This window comes from Penicillium solitum (assembly GCF_028829755.1).
Source record: "Penicillium solitum strain IBT 25940 chromosome Unknown utg000009l_segment0_segment0, whole genome shotgun sequence".
Classification (NCBI taxonomy): Eukaryota; Fungi; Ascomycota; class Eurotiomycetes; order Eurotiales; family Aspergillaceae; genus Penicillium; species Penicillium solitum.
The window spans coordinates 1251397-1272740 of record NW_027072128.1 but is presented as its reverse complement, the minus strand read 5'-3'; the positions used below and the strand labels follow the sequence as shown (position 1 = coordinate 1272740).

The 21344-nt window shown below is 46.3% G+C and overlaps 6 protein-coding genes across 6 annotated transcripts; 3 read left to right on the top strand and 3 right to left on the bottom strand.

Annotated features, from left to right (window-relative positions):
• Nucleotides 1-923: 923 nt before the first annotated feature.
• Nucleotides 924-1869, bottom strand: N7455_011596 (glutathione S-transferase family protein; the record flags this gene model as incomplete). Its single annotated transcript, XM_040954307.2, has 4 exons — nucleotides 924-1246; nucleotides 1322-1555; nucleotides 1606-1765; nucleotides 1819-1869. The coding sequence occupies 4 exons, from the start codon at nucleotides 1867-1869 to the stop codon at nucleotides 924-926; spliced, it is 768 nt and encodes a 255-aa protein (XP_040815151.2).
• Nucleotides 1870-3248: 1379 nt separating this feature from the next.
• N7455_011595 (OPT family oligopeptide transporter) lies at nucleotides 3249-5958 on the top strand (the record flags this gene model as incomplete). The annotated part of the gene is made up of 7 exons (XM_065606711.1): nucleotides 3249-3536; nucleotides 3590-4150; nucleotides 4251-4367; nucleotides 4420-4971; nucleotides 5034-5211; nucleotides 5270-5559; nucleotides 5620-5958. 7 exons carry the CDS (start codon nucleotides 3249-3251, stop codon nucleotides 5956-5958), a joined length of 2325 nt encoding a protein of 774 aa, XP_065459877.1.
• A 1582-nt stretch (nucleotides 5959-7540) lies between these two features.
• N7455_011594 (uncharacterized protein) lies at nucleotides 7541-8056 on the top strand (the record flags this gene model as incomplete). The annotated part of the gene is made up of 1 exon (XM_040954499.2): nucleotides 7541-8056. The coding sequence occupies one exon, from the start codon at nucleotides 7541-7543 to the stop codon at nucleotides 8054-8056; it is 516 nt and encodes a 171-aa protein (XP_040815145.2).
• A 697-nt stretch (nucleotides 8057-8753) lies between these two features.
• Nucleotides 8754-9354, bottom strand: N7455_011593 (mannoprotein; the record flags this gene model as incomplete). Its single annotated transcript, XM_040954448.2, has 2 exons — nucleotides 8754-8942; nucleotides 9016-9354. The coding sequence occupies 2 exons, from the start codon at nucleotides 9352-9354 to the stop codon at nucleotides 8754-8756; spliced, it is 528 nt and encodes a 175-aa protein (XP_040815279.2).
• Nucleotides 9355-10258: 904 nt separating this feature from the next.
• Nucleotides 10259-18437, top strand: N7455_011592 (type I polyketide synthase; the record flags this gene model as incomplete). Its single annotated transcript, XM_065606710.1, has 14 exons — nucleotides 10259-10833; nucleotides 10887-11400; nucleotides 11458-11581; nucleotides 11633-11751; nucleotides 11795-12260; nucleotides 12301-12750; nucleotides 12799-14945; nucleotides 14997-15093; nucleotides 15184-16100; nucleotides 16152-16433; nucleotides 16480-16554; nucleotides 16611-16948; nucleotides 17034-17493; nucleotides 17553-18437. 14 exons carry the CDS (start codon nucleotides 10259-10261, stop codon nucleotides 18435-18437), a joined length of 7449 nt encoding a protein of 2482 aa, XP_065459876.1.
• Nucleotides 18438-18882: 445 nt separating this feature from the next.
• N7455_011591 (uncharacterized protein) lies at nucleotides 18883-20277 on the bottom strand (the record flags this gene model as incomplete). The annotated part of the gene is made up of 2 exons (XM_065606709.1): nucleotides 18883-20080; nucleotides 20144-20277. The coding sequence occupies 2 exons, from the start codon at nucleotides 20275-20277 to the stop codon at nucleotides 18883-18885; spliced, it is 1332 nt and encodes a 443-aa protein (XP_065459875.1).
• Between the last annotated feature and the right edge of the window lie 1067 nt (nucleotides 20278-21344).

Genomic DNA, 21344 nt, shown 5'->3' with positions numbered 1-21344 from the left:
ATCATGTTTAGTGAGCAAGGGCATGATCTTCCTCGATCCTTTTGTGGTTATCGAGGAACGATAGGTAGAGCGCTGAATATGTCAGCAGCGAGAATATCAAGGTACCTAGTTTCCCTATATAGGAGTGACAGTATAATCAAGTAAAGAGCCATCCAAAAGTTGAAAGCTAAAACACGTAACAATGATTGATCGTGAAGACTAAACTAAGTACATGAATGAGTGCCTTTACACATACCTTCGCAAGTATCCCCTGTGACTCGGTTGGGTATACCATATGCTTCCTTTTAGCGGTCCCATTGATATACCACTGAATATACCATGACTTGGCGCTGTAGTAGGTATGATATGCTGCTTAGGCGCTAGAAATATTACGAATTTGCAGTGAAGGAATTCAACCCGATTCTAGCCACAGGCATAAAAGCCATAAAAGCCATAAAACACGATGACGATCTGAGAGCGTTCGTATTCCACGTTGCCAGCTAGGCTGCCGGAAATATATATATTCGGCTCACGAACCTTTTGTGCAAATATATAAGGGAACTAGACCACCGAGAGAAAGTCTTAAACATGTCATGCTCGATTTCATTATCCGCAGAAGATATTGAGGGTAGTTAATGACAGGCAAACAAGTCGCTGATTTGGCGCTTATGGCGAACTCGAAGACATCCGAACACAGGTTATTGGGAACGATGGCTGGGTCTCTCACGGGGGCTACGAGGGAGTTATATGCAGCTGAGAGTACAATAGACCCACAATTGGAGCTTTGCGACTGCTAGAAATTTTGTTTTAAGATATATATAGCTATAATAGTGTGCTTAAATTGAAAATATCATCGGCCCCTGGAGGAACAGGTCTTGGAAGATCATACTTTGCACCATACTTTGCTTATATGCTAAACTAGACTATTTGGACACCCAATTCACTTATTCATTGGCAGTACTGATGAGTAATTCAGGGTGAACATCCTCATCGTAAATATCACCCGTCCCTCTCTGTACACCTGGTCGGGATTCAATCCGACCTATCCATTCCTTCACATGTGGGTAACTTTCCATCTCCTCTTCTGATATTTTGCTTCGTTTCCACCCCTGGACCCAAGGATATGCATTAATATCAGCAATACTAAACTTGCCAAGACCATGTCCAGCAAGATATTCTCGAGGCTGACTAGTCAGGCGTCCAGAAAGATGTAGCTCAAGTACGTTGTAAACTCGGAGTGTCTCAGCCTTGAATCTTTCGATGGCATCTGCAGTATTAATTAATTAATGGCATTCTTGCTCCCCACGGCTTGTATAAATATATAGTGGAGAGGTCTACTCACAAGGTATCTGTTCAGAAGCAAATCTTCCAAAGTGGTTCAATTGGCCTTGACTAGGCTGACCCGAAGCATGCCAGAAGATAAGCCACTGCATCATTTGGGACTGCTCTTTGGCGTCGGAAAAGCTGAAGTGATGGTCCTTGTCTACCGTCTCGACAAGATAGAGTAGCTCCGCTGATGATTCTATGACGGGGAAAGGCTCTTCTCCGGTGTTGTCAATGAGTACGGGGATTTTCCCTATAAAATATGTAAGCAATCACATAATCCCACGCTTTGGACTAATCTACCGTTGGGATTGAGCATTAGAAACCATGGTTTCTTCTGCTCATCGGTGTCGAGATCTATCAAAGAAGTTGTCCACTCTAGTCCGTAAATATTCTTCAACTCCTCAAGAAGGATCTGGACTTTCTTTCCGTTGGGAGTCAAGCAGGTGATAAGGTGTAAGCCCTGATTCCATAGTCAACATCTAGGCAAAGTGATACGACAATGAGGGCCAATACCTTGGCATTCCTGACCGCTGCTGGGGTTATCTCTGTATACAAGCTAGCCATTTTTGCGGCAAAGTCAAAGTGAAATGAAGGTATTCAAATAATTGCTGGTTGTCAAAGGTGGCTTCTCATCTTCTTATCCGGCACGTGTTGTATATTCATTTGCCTCAGGCAGAAAAGCCTTGTTCCCCGCTATGTGTTTCAGAGTTTCGCCAAATGTAACCTAAACGGTTGGTCTAGTCCTTAGTAGGACCCGTGGACCCTTGATCAAAGCTAAATGTATTTAGCCTATATGATTAATTAATTCGCGAACACATGTTTGGTGTGATCAATTGACCGAATGAGAAATATGTTTATAGCCCTTTCTCGTTATTTGACTGTGAATTTGACAGGACGTCACGTGAATTCCACGATAACGACATTCAGAGACAAAGAGTCGGGATGAACGCCACCAGTAGACCGAGAGAGAAAACGAGGTACTATTGGCTCGGGGAGAGACTGGAGAGAAGAAAGAGAGGAAATGAAGAGAGCGAAAGAGAAAATAAAGGATGCTGATTTTCCTGCTGTATCAAGTGCATAGGGCCTCGGCTGAGAGCCGAAAAATTAAAACAAAATAAAAAGAAGGCAGAACGAACATCCAATCTCCGCACGTGCCCGGACGAAAGTAGGAAAATGCAACGCTAGCTACGGAGAGGCGATTCTAGCGTGGGTCTTCCGTCGGAATTCCGATTGCCAAGTGGCTCCCAGCTGATCAAAACAAGGGTTTTCCCACGTAATCTGGGTTTGGCTTGACGTGCATTGGCTAAAAGAACACGGAGTTCGGACAAGGGACGCGATAGGTTAGTGCCAAACTTTGGGCAAATTAGCATCAACGGCCTACCTTCAAATGGGCAGACCTTACTCTTAACCTTGTCCTTGTCCCTTATCGAAAGAGCGCCAAGTCGCTCTGCATACGCAAGACGCTCAATAAGATAAGGTATGCCTTTTGTATTCTGCTTCGATAGTGGTATTTTTTGACAGATATTACGACAAGGACCGAGCCCTGGGAAGACTCTTAGCATAATCCAAATTCAATTCCAACATTATGCGGGTGTTAAAGAACCCAATAGAAAATAAAGGGTCCGAGCTCTCTAGGGCTAGTATGTTAACATCTTAGGGGAAATGTTACCATCAGGGCCAAATCGGGTTTTCTTAAAAACATACCAGTGCCTAATTATTTTATATTGTGGTCTGAGACAAAGCAATGTTCTGTCGCCTCAAGCGCCGTGGCTCATTTTAGGGCTGCATGGTATCATAAAACAGTCGTTCCAGCGTTCCGATAAGAATGTATTTTCTCCGATATTAGATTATAAGAAGCCCGCATGTCCTAGGAAAAAGAACTTTGCGGTCAACTTTATAGCTATACCCCAGCGTTTTGGAACAGAGCATCATATACATGATACATGTCCCCAAGTATGCCTGAGCCACCTAAAGAGACCAGTGATATCTCGGTAGTGAGCCAGGAAGCCATCGGTGAAAAGACTCCTGCTACTGTTCTCGCTACCAAAGATGAGCATTCAATCGATGAAAATGACATGGGCAATCCGGATGCGATTATCATTACCGGTGCTGATGTAGCTCTTCATATGTTGTCTCTTCGAGATGACTTTGACGATTCCTTAACCTTTCGGAGTATTTTACTTGCCTCCGGTCTTGCATGTTTCCAAGCTGTGATGAACCAGATTTATTCGGTAACTTCCAATCCATCTATCATCCGGATCAATACTAACAACTGGATACATAGTTCAAACCGACCGCTGTAACGATTCAAGGAACCTTCATTGTGCTCATCGCCTACTTCGTCGGCAATGGCTGGGCTAAATTACTTCCCCGTGGCGATAAATTGGAAGCTCGCTGGAGGGCGAAAGGTAACCAAGGAAAGCTACCTTTGTGGATCACGGTGGCTAAATTCTTTAATACCGGGGAATGGAGTCTGAAAGAGCACGCAATCTGTTCCATCACTGCTACCTCAGCCTCAAATGCTTCGTCTACCTCTCAGGTATTTGCAGCACAGAATCTATTCTATGATCTCCCCATCAGCGCGGCTACTGTGATCTTGAGTATGATCTCTATCGGTCTGTTCGGATACGGAATCTGCGGAATTCTGCGTCCTGTTGCTGTCTGGCACCCCGAGGCCGTCTACTGGAGTAATCTACCTACCGTCAAGACTCTCCAGGGACTTCATTGGCAGGAAGTCAAAAACTCGAAACCCCTTCGGTATTTCTGGTATGCATTCACCGGCATGTCGATATACGAGATCATTCCTGCGTATATCTTCCCGTGGCTGAACTCTGTTTCTATTCCGGTACGTCATATTTTAGTTTTGTCCCGATGCGACCAGATGAAATGGTCTGATTTGGGGAATTTCGTCGAATAAAAGTTATTAACATCAGGCTTTGTTCTAGTGTCTGGCTGCACAAAAGGCCACCGGTGAAACTGGTGCCGTACTCAACAATATCTTTGGTGGAGCCACGAACAATCAGGGTCTTGGCCTATTCTCGTTTTCGTTTGATTGGCAATATGTGAGAGATGACCACCCTCCCTTACACATTGATCTAGCAAGTTGCCTAACAGAAGCAGCTCACATCTTTCCAAACCTCGCTCCCTCTCAAACTCCAGATTCATCAGGCCGCTGGAATCTTTTCCTGTTTTATCATTATGATAGGCATCTATTATGGCAATGGCTGGAATTCGCGAGAGCTTCCCTTCATGTCAACGAAAATGCTTCTGAACAACGGCACCGCATACCCTATCGAAGCTGTTTTCCCCGGTGGTGTCCTCGATGAGGCCGCCCTGCTTAAAAATGGATTGCCAAGGCTTACTGGAACGTTCGCATTCGCGATGTTTATGGCCAACGCAGCAATGGGTGCCCTGATCGTTCATTGCATCCTATTTTGGGGCAAGGATATTATGCGGGCTTATAAAAGTGCCAGAGTGGGTATATATGATGATCGGCACCATACTCATATGGCCAAGCATTATAAAGAGGTTCCATGGTGGTGGTATATCGTCGTGCTTGTTGTAAGCTTTATTCTCGGTATCATTGTGACCGTGAAAGAGAATATCACCTTGTCGCCCTGGGCATACGTTATCTCACTGGTAATAGGATGCATTATCGCGCCCTTTGTGAGTACAGTCTCCTAGATACTAACCTTCGTGCAACGACGCTGACTGTGGCCGTGGTATAGAGTATCCTCCTCTTTTCTCGGTTCGGCAATGGTATTGCTACCAACAATTTGTCAAAGATGCTGGCTGGACTCATCCTTCCTGGACGCCCGGTCGGTAACATGTACTTCGCTGCTTGGTCGCATAACGTGATTTCAAATGCGGTTAACCTTTCCTCAGATCTGAAGATGGGCGAATACCGTGAGTTTCCCCGTCGTTGTTTCGGTGACAAGAGTTATGTCCTTAACTTATATTTTAGTCAAAATCCCTGCACGTGTAATGTTCATAACACAGATATATGGTACAATTCTTGGTGGCTTCATCAACTACGCCATTATGATCTCTATTGTGTCAAGCAATCGAGAGCTTCTCTCCGACGGAAACGGAAACTCCTCCTGGAGTGGTGCAGGTATCCAATCTTACAACACCAATGCCGCATCATGGGCCCTGGCTCCCTATATCTACAAGGTTGGGACCCCATACGGGGCAGTACCTATTGGTTTAGCCGTTGGCGCCGCTGCTGTGGTTGTTCACCGTGTCATTTATCACGTAAGTAATCCCACAGCCTTTCCTGAAGATACTTGAAGCTAATGCCAGTTTGACCGTTAGTTTGTGCCCAAAATTGGAAGCCTGGACGTTGCAGAAATCAATCTACCACAGTACATCCAATACGCTGGTTTTATTCCCTACAACCAAAGTCAGACTTGCGTCATCTTCACCTGGATCACCGCTGGCTTCTACGTTCAGTACTATCTCCGAAACTACAAACCCCGGGTTTTCAGTGAATACTCATACTTGATTACGGGAGCCTTTGATGGCGCCAGTCTGACGGTTCTCTTCGTCCTCTCGTTTGCTGTGTTCGGCGCTGGTGGAGTTTCGCACCCGTTCCCCTCGTGGTGGGGAAACAACGAGAATGGAAACTATGATTGGTGTCCTGTGACAGAGTAGGAGAAGTGATTTGAATGATAATTAATTTGAATGTGGCGAGAAAACTGGACCCAGGAGTGTGAATGGCGCTGTTGCGGATCGAAGGGTATATAACCACATGATTGATCCGAACTTGCCCAGGCGAGGCAGAACAATGACGTAATAATTTAAGGTCCCCGGGATCCACGTGGATCTGTACCACCCCCATCATCCATCGAACATCGTACATCGTACATAATAAGTTTATCTTTAAAACATTCTCAGCGAGACTTTTCCTCGCACTCCATTTCTACCGGTATTCCGTCACTCACCTCTCCCTCACCTGACACCCAATATATTACCAACATGGCTCCCTCCGAGCCCTGTAATTTTCATGTGAGTATACCAAACCATCTACTAGCCTGGTTCATTTCGCTAATTTCTCCTCAGACTGACGCCCCCTGGATCTACTTCCCCCCCTCGCCACCCGCCACGAGATCGCTTTTATCGTTGATTGCAACCAATTATGCCGTCGCCGAGAGGAACAGCCCTGCAGGGCCCTGTTCGGCATACCTTGGCTGACGCAGCGCAACGCCGTGCACTCCCAGGGAATTATATGTAACTGCCAGTCGTGGCATATCATTGTATTTAACAGAACACCTCCGAGGGAAAGGAGCTGCCTGATAGGAGGGAATGTTTCGCCTACATGGCTCCAATGAAGTGATCAAGGCTTTGAAAGAACCACTCGATACTGAAGATGACGTCTGTTTGGTGTCTCGAAACGAGCATTTCGATGTCGATGCTGTGGTATCTCCCTTGAAAAATACCTTCGAGAGCCTCAATAACAGTAGTAACGCCAATGTTAAACTTGCATTTCTTCCATGCATCTGGTATAGATGCCTTCAACTTTCTTATTCAGTCTGAGGTTTATCCGACTTTACCTAACTTTGATCAAGACTCGGTAATAACCAAGAGAAGGTTGGCGCTTTAAACTCTCTAGTGCAACGCTTACCGAGGCCGAACCTAGATCTATAAAACATCACGGCCGTTGGTTGACCTATGCACTATTTTTCAGCAGCATCCAGATAATATTTTTATGCCCTCGAAGTGTTACCTCATCAAAACCTGTCGACCCTCTTTCTTAGAGCGAACATAATCGGGTAAATATGCCTTCTTTGTAACAGTGATCTATTCTAAAATTGTGTCATTGTTAACTATTTTGACTTGTTTCTATGTCGCATGAAAGATATTCCTCCAGCCCTTTTAACAATGAAGGCACAATGTCATCTGATTTGGAAGATATAATGCTAGCTATTTTAGGCTAGTCAAAGAGATCATAGAAAGCCTTTGTAAAGGAATTCGGATAATGAAGACTCAAGGCTTCGTTAATCTGCACTTAACAAAGGGTTTCTACATGACTCGATGGACTCGAGGGATGTCTATAAGAATGATCAAGTCTCGCTCGGAATAAACTCAATCATCACAGCAAACAATCTTCACACTCAAACCATCATCAATATCCACATTTCATTACTCTATAACTCTACTCAAGTCATTTTATACATATAAATCCCTAGCAACCTTCCATATTACAACCATGTCTAACCGAGGACTAGGTATAACCATGCAGCCCCATTCTAGTCGAGAACTAGCCATCATTCCCCAGGGAAACACACACAGCACGCCTCGTGAAAGACGAAGGGACCGCGACGAGTATGAACTCTACGTTCAAATTTGTTATCCGGCGTCTGACGGTGTCACCATCCATTGGATGATTTCTATGAAGCGTGCAGGTTCTGAGCGCTGCACCCGATTCCACAGCACTGGCTGCAGGAGTGATCGTACATTGACTATCGAACCTAACATGCGATTTGATAGCCGGTCAGTCGAACACACAGAGTTTCTGGGTAAGATTGATAGACGAGACAGAGACATTGTCGAGATCGAGGCTGAGAAGATTCCACTACAGAGCTGCCAACTCTGGGCTTGTTACCTGATGCTTAGACTTGAGCGCAAGGGACTGCTCAAACGGGGGACCTACAACCATTTCATGCACTGTTATCCACACAATCGTGTTGAGGACTATGGGCCGGGACCTGACGATGACTGCCCGGTTCATGGACATGGACGTGGACACTAGCTATCCATTTTTCGCTCTTTTTCATCCTCGAATTTGCCCCTTGTTTTCTTTTGTCTTGATTTTTGATTTTAGTGTCTTTGTCGGGCTCTATATAGACTTGTTGCTCTTCAGGGCAAATTTGCCAATAAACATACTGGAAACATATTTCTTCCATCTTCTATAACATAGATAAGACGCTTTCCTAATAACACTAAGTTCTGCAAGGACCGCACAGTGAGTTTGAATTTGATACCATAGATGGTGCATTTTAAGGGCGCTAGAGATATCGTTCAACGCGAAGTAGGATATGGTTAATTTCAAGTTTGAATGATATTTTCACGGGATGGTTGGGCCATTCATGTATATCACACCTCCGCCTGGGCAGGTCACTCGGGTGACTAACTCACTAGGGAGCCGATCGCAAAAAGTGGCAGTGTTACCGTCGACATTATATTACGAAGAAAAACGAAATACGGCTACCCCGAAGAAATATATGTTCTGGGGAAGAGGAAAGGAAGATGAGCTTTTAAAGTATTATTTTACATATTACAGTTGATGCATGGATGGGATAATGGATTGGAGAGAATGAAACTTCAAAAGTTCATTGTTCACTAGTGTCGAGAGCCCACAACTGCCCAGGTGGCCCTTGGTTCATCCGCGACGCGGCTCGGCCCACTAAAGCCGAAGGGCCGAACCTAGTTTATCCTCCTAACGCCAATCACCGGAATGCCCGATCTGCGTCGTCGAATGCAGTGCTGATCTCATCAACGGAAGGCTGAGCCTTGCGAAAGGTTTCCTCCGGGAGCTTGGCCTTGACCTGGGACTCAAAAAGTCTCTTTTCGTTGTGCAGATTGCCCAGATATGTACGAGCTTCGGGACCCAATCCGGAAGTTTTGAAAAGGGGGGCCTACATGAATGTCCAGTAAGTATGAGTATTTCCAATCAAAGATTAGGAGTTTGGGGAACCGCAGGAAACATACCTTGTCTTGAGCAGAGTGGATAGCATCGAGCAGAACAGGGACCATTTGCGAATAAGAATCATAGTACCGGTCGCCTTCTTCTGGTGTCATTGTATCCTCTTCCGCTAGTTTCTCGCGGGCATTTCGAGTGTAGGTTTGCGCAACCATCAGGGATCTAGCAACACCAAGGGCGGATGGGATACCTCCACTATAGTTATTGAGGGAGTCTTTCGCGGCTCCGATCTTCCCGGTCATGGCATCCATGTATTCAATATGCTGTGCAACATTTGTCGCGCCTGAAACCTGTGACAGTGCACAGAGGCCGCTCACAAGAATCATGTTGACTTTAGGCCACAACATGATGGTGGAGATGTTGAGAAAGATGGACTTGAAGCGGAGGTGATGGTGGAGTTGAGTTGAACAAAGAAAGCTAGGGTGAATAGGACAATTTAAATACTTGTGAGCATTGATGGAGTTCTACGTATACAGCCGAAGGGAATGCTGGTGGAGGGGGATGACCGACCGAGATCCTATAGGGAGGAATGTTGCTCCCGGTGTTACATTTATTGCGTTCCCCTGGGAGATCTATCGATACTTGGTTTCGCTGAAATGCATGCATCATCCCAATATGACATGAGAGCAATTTGGGGAGAAGAAGGATTGATTCTCTACAGACAAAAACAAGCTACATGAATGTTAGATTGGAGCCAGGCAAACCAGACATCGAGATATGTACGCATCGAGGCTTACCAACGCATTAGGCCCCCTGGCCTGTAACTCCCTCGTTTTATATAGAAGGTTCCTCTATGCGGGTTTTGCTTTTTACCGCCTTCCAATTAATCCAAAAGAGAACAAAAAGGAAAATCCCAACAAATGTCGGTGTGCTCTTACATGTAACATCCCTAACATCATCTTGGGCCGAATACATGAGATGGCTATAGGTTTCCGTTATCAATGATAGATGCCGCATAAGCGGCTGACTGTTCTTGTGGTGCGTACTAGCCACATATTGGTGCGACGCGATCTTTCCGCCTTGCCTGGGCTACGCAAGGGGTAAAAACATGAGAACTAAAGTTATGCAATGTGACTACGGCTAGACCGCAATCCCAGTGATATGCTCTTCTCAGATCTGGAATCTCAACATTAGGTTTTACACTGCGAGATCGAAAGGAAAAGAACAGTGACCACGACCGGTTTAACCAAACCAGACGGAATCAGGTACCAAGAGCCATCGGCAGTAGGTAATATTGCTAAAAGAAAACCAATGGAAAATTTCAACGACAGACAGAAAGGTCATGCTGAGACTTCGGAATTCGGTAAAGATGGCTTCGTTTCAGCACCCGCCGTCCCTCCCGTCGCTATCGTCGGCATGGGGATGCGACTTCCAGGAGAAGTTCGAACAGGGGACGAGTTCTGGGATCTTCTTAGCAGTAAACAGGACTGTTCTTCTGAAGTCCCAAAGAGTCGCTATAACATCGACGCCTTCTATCATCCTGATAAGCCCCAGTCAGTGAAGACAAGACGGGGATATTTTCTCAACGACGAGTACATGCAGGGTTCGGACAACTCGTTCTTCGCAGAAATACCGGGTTTCAACATCAGCGAACTCGATCCGCAGCAAATGTCACTCATGGAGGTGGTTTGGGAATGCATGGAGAACGCAGGACAAACTAAATGGCGAGGAAAAAAGATCGGATGCTACGTGGGAGTTTTTGGAGAGGACTGGCATGAACTGACAGCCAAAGAGCCCCAAGATATTCCTCGTGTGCATTCATTTGCTAACGGAGGATTCACCTTGGCAAATCGAATTTCCTACGAGTTTGACTTGAAAGGACCCAGGTATTTGTCCTCATTAAGCATAATGACTACTAGTTTCTAATATCAGATCGCAGTGCAACAATTCTCACTGCCTGTTCATCCTCACTGGTTGCATTGCATGAAGCTTGCCAGGCTCTTTACAGCGGAAACTGCTCCTCAGCCGTGGTGGGAGGAACCAACATGCTGTTGGCTCCCTCTACAAGCGTGAACATGTCTGAGAGCATGGTTCTCTCCCCAGACGGCTACTGCAAAGTTTTTGATGCAAGTGCAAACGGCTACAGCCGTGGGGAAGCGGTGAATGCTATTTTTATAAAACCCTTAGATAAAGCAATTGCAGATGGTGACAATATCCGGGCCATCATTCGGGCCACATCCGCAAATTATGACGGAAGGTCAGCAAAGATATTCGCGCCCGATATGGAAAGCCAAGAGCGGCTCATCCGAGAGGCTTATGCAAGGGCTCAGATCCGCGATATCTCGCAAACAGCTTTTGTGGAGTGTCATGGAACTGGCACACAAGTTGGGGATGTCGTGGAGACAACTGCCATTGCTCGGGCCTTTGAGGGGAAGGGTATTTTCATCGGATCTGTAAGAGACAGCTACTGCTGACAGCATATTTTGGTTTGTGTTAATGTCTCCGTTTAGGTGAAATCAAACGTTGGACATGGTGAAGGTGCGTCGGGGTTGACCGCCATTATCAAAGCCGTGTTATCCTTGGAGCATTCCACAATCCCCCCAAATCTTCATTTTACGCGTCCCAACCCCAAGAGTAAGAGCTCAACGACTTCCTCATGAAATAAAAATTCTAAATGTCATCCAGTTTTGTTCGAAAAGGGCGGGCTCAAGGTCCCCACTGAGCCCATTCCATGGCCTCTCGATCGCGAGAAACGCGTCAGTGTGAACTGTTTTGGTATTGGAGGGAGCAACGCCCATGCGAGTGTGACTACACCCAATTCATTGCTTTGGCTAACAAAACATACAGGCCATCTTGGAAGCAGGCCCTGCTGTTGATGATGTCGATAGAAAGATTATTGACAGGCAGCCAATCCCTTATATTCTCCCCGCATCAGCGCAAAGCACCCCGGCCCTCATTTCACGGCTTGCGGGCATACAAGAGTACTTGAAGAGGAAACCACGTATGACACATAATGTCGCATACACTCTTGGAGCTTGCCGCGATCATCTCTCCCATCGAGGATACCTGATCGCTGACGAGAAGAGTGGCATATCTGAAAATCAATCAACCCCACCAGCAGTTACGGGAGTTCCGCGTGTGGTATTTGCATTCACTGGACAGGGTGCCCAGTGGGCGGGTATGGGAACGGAGCTGATGAGCCACTTTGATGCCTTCCAGCGCGATATCCGCGCTCTGGACCAGATATTGCAAGAGATCGAGTACTCACCCTCATGGAGCATTGAAGGTACCAACCCATATCATATCACTCTCGGTGTCTTAATCCTGTTTAGGACTAATAAAATACCACCCAGGTGAACTTTTGAAACCTGATGTCTCTACCTGCGTCGATAAGACTGAGTACTCTCAGACATTGTGTGCCGCGGTCCAGATCGCTTTGGTCAACTTACTAGCTAGCTGGGGAATTTCCCCATCGGCTGTGATTGGATACTCTAGTGGCGAGGTTATTGCTGCATATGCAGCGAAGGCAATTTCGATGCGTGCCGCTATCACCATCGCACATCTCCGGGGACGATGTAATGAATCTACCTCACAGGCTGGAGGAATGATCGTTATTGGTCTTGGAAAGGAAACCGTGAACCAATATTTGATTGATGGAGTGGTCATTGCGTGTGAGAATAGTCCTCAGAGCGTTAATATTTCTGGACCTAGGTCGCAGTTGGGAATGGTCATTGGTCGCATCATCGAAACAATGCCAGAAACGTTTCTTCGAGTGCTGCCTGTCGAAGTTGCTTATCATTCCCGTGAGTTTCCCCTTTGTGGACAATATTCTTGATACTAATAGAGTGCAGCGTCCATGATGGATGCTGGTGTATTTTTTGAATCGACCATTGCCTCTCACATTGCTCACTGTGACACAATGCTTCCTCTTTATTCTACAGTGACAGGCACTATGATAACGGACCCGAATCAGCTAGATGCTACTTACTGGCGCAGAAGCCTAGAATCACCGGTTCTGTTCTCTGCAGCAGTCCAGACTTTGGTTGATCAGCAAAAGGATCGGACGACCGTGTTCGTGGAAATTGGAACTCACTCTACTCTTGCTGGGCCCATCCGTCAGATCGTGTCGCCTCAGTCAATTCAGGCTTATTACCTCCCTACGCTTATCAAAAAGGCAGCTCAGACACAATCCATCTTGACAACAGTCGGGGAACTCTATTGTCACGGGCACCCCGTCGACTTCGGAGCAATAAACGGCACGGGAAATGTTCTCCACGACCTCCCCATCTATCCTTGGGATAGACAAAGCATTGGTTGGAAGGAAAGTCGCCTAAGTCAAAATTGGAGATTCCGCAAATATCCCCATCATGAACTGCTAGGCTCTCGCATGTTGGAAGCTAGTGATATTGAGCCAGCTTGGAGAAATTTGCTGAAGGCCAGGGCCGTCCCGTGGCTTAGCGATCATCAGGTGCTCGGGGATGTCGTATTTCCCTGCGCAGGCTATATTGGAATGATTAACGAAGCAATACGCCAGTTGTTCAACACCCAAGAATGCACAATTCGCAATCTACAAATCACGGTTCCGCTCGTTGTGCCAACTACCGAGGGTCACGATGTCGAAATCGTCACTACAATGCGGCCATTGCGGATAAATGACCGACTTGACTCTAAATGGTTCGAATTCACCATTGCGTGCTACGATGGAAACAACTGGACTAAGCATACTACTGGGCAAGTGGTGGCAGGTGCCGAGAATTTAAAGATTGACGTTCCAGCAACACGTCGGTTTCAAAGGCCTGTGGATACAAAGTCCTGGTACAGCTCGCTCGCAAATGTCGGGCTACAATACGGGCCACACTTTCAAGGCCTAGATGAGATTACAGCAGATCCTATCAGCTTCACAGCCAGCGCCACGGTTAGGGGAATATTCAAAGGAAGCGACAACAGCCATGCTATCCACCCGACTGTTATTGACCAGTGCTTGCAATTATTCAGCGTCGCAGCGTCTAAAGGAAGGGCAAGGTATCTAACAAAACTCTTCATCCCGATGTTCATCGATGAAATTTCTCTTGGTCAAAATAGTGATTTAATGAAGGTTGAAGTCACTGGAGAAAGCTTTGCCGGAACTCAAACCAAATGCAGCATCTCAATGAGTGACGGTACGAATATGGTACTCGCAATGCATGGAGTGACCCTAGCTCAATTGGACCAAAGACTTGAGGGCGAGACATCTGGAATTCCTTTGCTCTCAGAACCAGAGTGGCGTCCGGATCTTGATCTCCTTCCTGGGCACCTTCAGCTACCTAGTGAAAAGGACAGGGGCAGCACAGTTGGATTGTTGAGTAGGGCTTCTGTGCTGTCTATGATCTGCGTGCATCGAAATATTGCCGAAGTAGAACCCTGCTCAGAACACCTTCAGAGCTACAAACATTGGTTGTCAACTCAAGTCATGATGTTGAACACAGAGGGTATATCTGCTGTCCCCGAAGCGCAATCATGGACCCAAATGGACAGTGACAGCCTGCGAGCACAGAGGCTGACACTAGATAAGCAGCTTCAGGCTGAGGGATTGGGCTTTATCTCCGAACTCAGTCAGGTGACAGTGAGAGAGATGGTATCTCTTGTTGAAGGGTCAAATTGCTCCTCGTTAGCCTCAAGAAAGGTCAAGCAACTGCAGAAACTCCACGACTGGATCGAGTCTCTCAGTGACCTACTCGGGTGGTTCTCTCTCCTTTGCCACGCCCAACCAAACCTTCGTATCCTTGCGGTTGGCGATGAGACCGGGTCATTCACTTCTTCTGTGCTTCAATATCTTACTTCCGACGGAAAGGTCCTCTGTGCGCAGTACACGTTGGCAACGACGCCTGACATCGATGCCATTCTGAAAGATCGATTCAAAGATAATGACCTAGTCGATTTCAAGTCGTTGAATCTCGATGCAGATCCCCTTCAGCAGGAGTTTAATGACGGTGACTATGACCTTGTCATTGCAATGAATGTGGGAAATCCATAATTGACGCGTAAGCGGTGATAGCTAACAATAATCAAGATCGGTGCTCGGGTTTCTGGTGTGACACCAGCACTGAAGAGTATTGGAAAGCTTCTGACTGCTGGTGGACGAGTTCTAATTCACCAACACTACCCCGGTAAGCTGATTTGTTTTCTCGGTGAAGTACCTATAGATTGACAAAGCTTTTGACATAATCTAGAACTACCGGTGATACACTATCTATCAGTAAGCAGCCACAGAGCCTATCTTGACAGAGAAGAATTATTAACTTGCTTCAAGAACCCGTCCCAAATCCAATCGTTTGATGAGCCTCAAGTTGATGTCGATGCCAAGTATATGTCAACTGAGGGGTGGGATAGAAAGCTTCGACAGGCTGGTTTCAGTGGGGTTGAGACAAAGGGTGATGATGGCAAAGCGCCATATCGTATCTATCGCAACATGATCGCACGCATTCCACCCAGGAACTATCTGCAAGGGAACACTGTATATCTTCTTTGTCCGAGTGAGATGCATCTATACCCATGGTTGATCGAAGTTGAAAATTACTTCATCGGAAACGGCCACACCGTGAAACGCTGTACCAAAGGAGAAGCGATACCTCACGGGCAACGAGTGATCTCATTCTTGGATTTTGAGAGTCCGTTCTTCTATGAAATGAGTGAGGAAGACTGGATGCTGTTCCAGCAGCTTATGAACTCCACCCCCCAGATCCTATGGGTCACCAACTCAGTTGAGTTAAAATGTGCTAATCCAAACTTTTCGCTTGTAATGGGAGTTTCCCGTACCGCACGGCAAGAACAGGAAATCCAATTTGGTACATTTCAAGTGGACAACTTTGATAGCTTTGCCGCAGAAGCACTACTCAAAGTATCGACAAAATTCTTTAAGCAAGGAGATCAAACCGGTTTGGATGATGTTGACTATGAATTTGCCCTCCACGATGGCTATGTCTACATTCCGCGAATGCGATGGAGCTCCCTTTCGGATAGACTGCTATACTCCCCTAACATCGATGTACCCATGAAGCTAGACATTGCCTCCTACGGAACTCTGGACTCACTGTCCTGGCAAGGCCATGAACTTGACTTGCCCGAGGCAGATGAGATCGAAGTTGAGGTCAAGTTTGTCGGGCTTAACTTCCGAGTGAGTCCTAAATCTTAATGGCCGGATATGTGAAGATGCTAAACAACATAGGATGTGATGATTTCAATGGGCTTTATGGCAAACAAAGATGAAATGGGAATTGACGCTAGTGGGATTGTGCAAAGATGTGGCACCGGAGTGACCGAGTTCAAGAAGGGCGATCGAGTCATGATAATGCAGCCCGGGATGTTCCGCACACGTGTGGTAGTACCTACCTCCCGGTGTATACATATGCCACCGTCGATTTCGTTGGAAGATGCTGCATCGCTGCCTGTGGTTTACACCACGGCGCTGTATTGTATAACAGACATTGGGCGATTGGAGAAAGGACAGGTACGTCAGATGCCCGTTATTTTACCTTTAGCTAATCTGTCTTTAGTCTGTTTTGATTCATGCGGCATGTGGAGGAGTAGGCCTTGCTGCAATTCAACTTTGTCAAATGATTGGGGCAAAGGTAAGATGTGATTATAGATAGTGGGAGACCAATAGCTAACACATTATTCTTTAAAGATCTATGCAACTGTGGGCAGTGAGACAAAGGTACAGCATTTAATACATAATTTTGGGATTCCTCGGTGTCACATTTTCAGCTCTCGCGACACCTCCTTCTATCCCAACCTCATGAAGGAGACTGAAGGTCAGGGTGTCGATATTGTGCTAAATTGCCTTGCTGGTGATCTTCTCCACGCTTCATGGAAATGCGTGGCAGAATTCGGCAAGATGATAGAGATCGGAAAGCGAGATTTCCTCGAGCATGGAACCTTGGCGTTGGAAGCATTTGAGGGAAATCGGGCATTCTTCGGTGTTGATTTGATTCGACTCGCGGAAAAGGCAGGGACTGTTACAAGGTACGCAATACTGGCCTTTCTCGCAGAAAGCAAGATAAATATGTGACTGACTTTTGAGGGTAAAAAGACTCTTTCGCCAAGTTAGAGACCTTTACGAGGCAGGGAAAATCACCCCAATTCGTCCCTTGAGTATTTTCTCCAGCATTGATGCACCTGAGGCATTCCGTCAGCTTCAGCAGGGAATTCATATGGGCAAACTTCTCGTGAGGATGCCAGAAATATCCGAGCGAGGGTTGATTTCCAAGTCGCGTTGCAGGTCAACGTTCTCCCCCAGTCTATCCTATATCCTGGTCGGGGGTCTAGGGGGTATTGGACGAGCGATAGCAACTTGGATGATAGAACGCGGTGCGCGAAACTTGGTCTTCTTGTCCCGATCGGCAGGAGCCACTAGTCAGGACCAGTCATTTCGTCATGAGCTGGAGTTGCAGGGCTCTACAGTTATTATGATAAAATGTGACGTGACGATCCAACAACAGGTTCAAGCTGCCATACACGCTTGCCCGGCTCCTGTGGGAGGAATTCTTCAGCTCTCTATGATAGTTCGAGTAAGTCTCATACTCCCGTATGCGCCAAGTTCTTCGACTAAAATTACTGACCACCGAAGGACACCTTTATTCCAGACATGTCTCACAAGAATTGGCAGGACGTTCTTTCTTCAAAGGTAACCGGAACTTGGAACCTTCATAACGCGCTGGATGGGAACGATGCCGATCTCCAATTCTTCGTTGTTTGTGGTTCCATAACCGGTGTTATGGGCAACGCTGGCCAAGTCAACTACTCATCAGCCAATGCTTTTGTGTCCTCATTTGCCCAGTATCGGTTACAAAACGGGCACCCGGCCGCTGTTGTAAATCTCGGAGGAGTCGACGATGTAGGGTTCCTCGCGACACAAGATCCCACGCTTCGAGAGCGAATGCGTTCAGCCTCTGTGAGGTTGCTAAGCGAACAGGAAGTTCTGGATGCATTTGAGCTTGCGATATTCAGTGACGATCTTGAAAGAACCTCAAATTCCTCGGATTCGCTGCAGATACCAAACAATCTGATCGTTGGCATGAGCAGCACAAAATCCCTTGCTGATGCCACTGTTCGGCCGCTTTGGGGCCAAGATGCACGTTTCCGAGTTTATTCGCATCTCGACTTCGACCCAGAAGCAACTACTGATGCCTCCAAACTTGCCCCCAGCCTTCGATATATGATCTCCCTTCTCGAAAATGATCCGGATACTCTAGACGGGCCAGCTTGGAAGGAGCAGGTAATGGTGGAGATTGTCAAGACCCTGCAGCAATACTCGACCTTTGCCCGTGGGCAAGACTCCGTGCAGCTCGCCACAATACACATCGACTCTCTTATGACGGTTGAGATCCGAAACTGGTGTCGTCGTCATTTTTATTTAGACCTGTCACTGATTGCGATAACTAAGGCCGCAACTCTTGGGGGACTAGGGGATTTGATTACTGCGACGCTACGCTCCAAGTACATAAAGAATTAGTTAGATGCGATCTTATAAAGTCTTTGTTTTTTCCGTTGAGCCTGTTAGTCACGACGACATATGTGGATACCCCGAAATGGCGATATGTTTCGCTCCATTCGTGTAATTGATCTGTCGGAAATGCCTCTTCAACAGGGGTAGTTTAATAGTTATTCAAGCTGATTGATATTCATGAAGCTACTAAGACTACAAATCACTGAGCTTTTCTCATAGACAACCAGTGGTGATCACACTTGTACCTCAATTTATGGTTTCTACTTGGCGAGGGGTCAGGGTAAAAGAATCGCATTAAACTAATTTAATCTCGTCAATATCTATCTTACAAGTGTTCTCCAAAGGCTGAGAATATATACCTAAATCCTCTGCTCAAAATTCGCAGTAAGACCCAGGAAACCCATCAAATTTCAGCTACCATCCATTTAGGAAGAAACATCAAGGAATCCCGCTATTTAACTGATCGCTGCTCCGCAGGTCTATTGGTGTTGTCGATTTTGCCAAAGTCGGAATAAAAGAGCCAGACTATTAGCCATGCTATCGTACTTTTGCGGGCATATTGATCCATGGCGTAGCGAATACCTGCAGTTTGAGTGAGAAGATTCTCGCTTGTGTCGATTTGAGTAAAAAGCTGCAGATTCTGTTGCTCTTTTTCAGGTATTTTCTTGCACATCTTGATGGTTTTTTCCTCAGAAAAAGCAAAAGAAGCTCCACAGATTGCATAGAGTCGAGATATCCAATGTTGGTTGGTCGACTTCCAGTCTGCCTTCACCCACAGAGGCTGTAGCCCCCAGGGGATACGGCGAAGCTTCATTAGCGAATGCCGCCACGTCTCAAGTTTGAGTCGCGATTTGACCCCACTGACAGCGTGGATACAACCAGACGTGCCTAGGGCCAGATGGCAAAGGAGGCGGTCAGCAACCACATCCACAGGAACTTCGTCTCCAGTGACCCCGGCGTCTGGATTTTCCATTTTGGACGCAATCTTGATTGCTCGAGATGGAACTAGGGCGAATGCTGCGGCAAGCATTGTGTACGGTGATGACATAGGCATGATATATCCTGGGAATGGCAGGCACTGAGACGGTCCGATGATACCTGGACGCACAATCAGGAGCTGTTCATCCGATGCATGCTCACTGAACCGATGTTGCAACAATCTTTCTGTGAGATGTTTGGCATAGCCATAGGCCCAGGGGAAATTTTCCGCTTCATATGCCTGACTTGTGCCATGCTTTCGCACTTCATTCAGCTCGTCAAGGATATTGTACTCATTTTCAAGTTGGTAGATATCCTCGTTGATCTGCACGTCTGACTCGTGACTCCGATAGTAGAGATGTGTGTTTGAATATGCGGAGGAGACATAGACGAAACGATGCAGGCCTTTGCAAGTGAAGGCTAGGTTGACCACCATTTCACTAGCTTCAATAATTGAATCGGATACGCGTTTCAAACGACTCCCTAGGTTGATAGCCGAGGCGGCGTGGATGATAATGTTGGTGTTGTTCCGTATGAGCTCCAGCTCTGATTGAGAGAGCCCTAGGCTTGGCAAAAGAATGTCACCGTCAAGCACAACCAGGCGGTTCGAATCGCAAAGTTTATCCACCGTGTCATCGGGTAGCCATTCTCTCCACCTGGATTGAAGTTTTCTGTGAAGAAAATGATTAGAGCCACATCTAAGTCAAGGAAAGATCATTCATCGGTAAACTCACTCGTTACCGCCCCTACAGACCAAGTAGATACGCGACACGCATGTGCTCATGAGGAGGCGATGAACAATGGCGGTACCCAAGAACCCAGATCCACCGGTCACCAAAATTGATTTCCCCTCATAGTACTCCCACATGTTCGATATTGATGGTTTTGATTATTCGATGAGGGTAACCGAGACAAGACTGAAGATTTAAGGATGATAAGTAGAGCTCAACAACAGTAACAGTGGATTCCAACGATCATTGATAGGAGGCCAAAATAACTAATTATACCCCTTACAACATACAATTTAACTTTTTCCAGGCGTTCCATTTTCTAAAATGGCTTGGAATGGTGGATAACGCAATTCTGTATGAAATTATTGATTGCCGTCTCACCACCCAACATCCATTAGGGATTTGCCTTCGCTTACTTCCGAGGCAGTTATTCTTTTATATAAAACTAAGAAGAGAGCTATTGACAATAGATATGAGTAATAGCCGGGAAGAGGAGCCCTTGGTTCATAAGGATAGACATGCATCTTAGAATGGAAATTCCTCACACACGCATACCTGATCGATCTACACGTTTCTTCGGGATATGCTTTCATTCTTTATATCTACCCTTGCATGTCCCAATCAGTAAACTGATGCAGCAAAACGACATAATCATACCACAATAATGTGGAAGACATGTCCCAACTGCTTCCAAAATTGGAATAGTATCCCTTCTAAATAAGACGGTAGGTACTCCTATCTCGGTCAATTTTCAAGAATCTAATTCCAATCATCTCCGGACTGCAAAATAGGAGGGAATACTCATTTGCCATGAGCTCCCCGTCTCTTCTGCTGCACTTCAGTCTGCCAGGCGCTCAATTATTCAAATTTCCTCCAAGATCGGACCTGTTCCCTCCAAGGCCTACCGGAGAAGGTCGCTCGGCATGGGATCGTCCATTTGATATCCCACAACTTCTTTTTGATTATACGACAGAAATTGGGTTTCCATTTTGTGTTGTCTTCATATATATTGTAACCAGCTCAATATTCAATCATATCAACACCAAACGCAAATTCCGCCCATGGGCTCTCAGTCAAACAAGATTTTTCCATCAGTTTGTGTTGCTCCACAATCTAGCACTCGCACTTTTCTCCGGCTGGATGTTCTTTGGCTTTTGCAAATCGATTGCTATCTCTCTGCCATCCAAACAAACCTCTCCTTTTC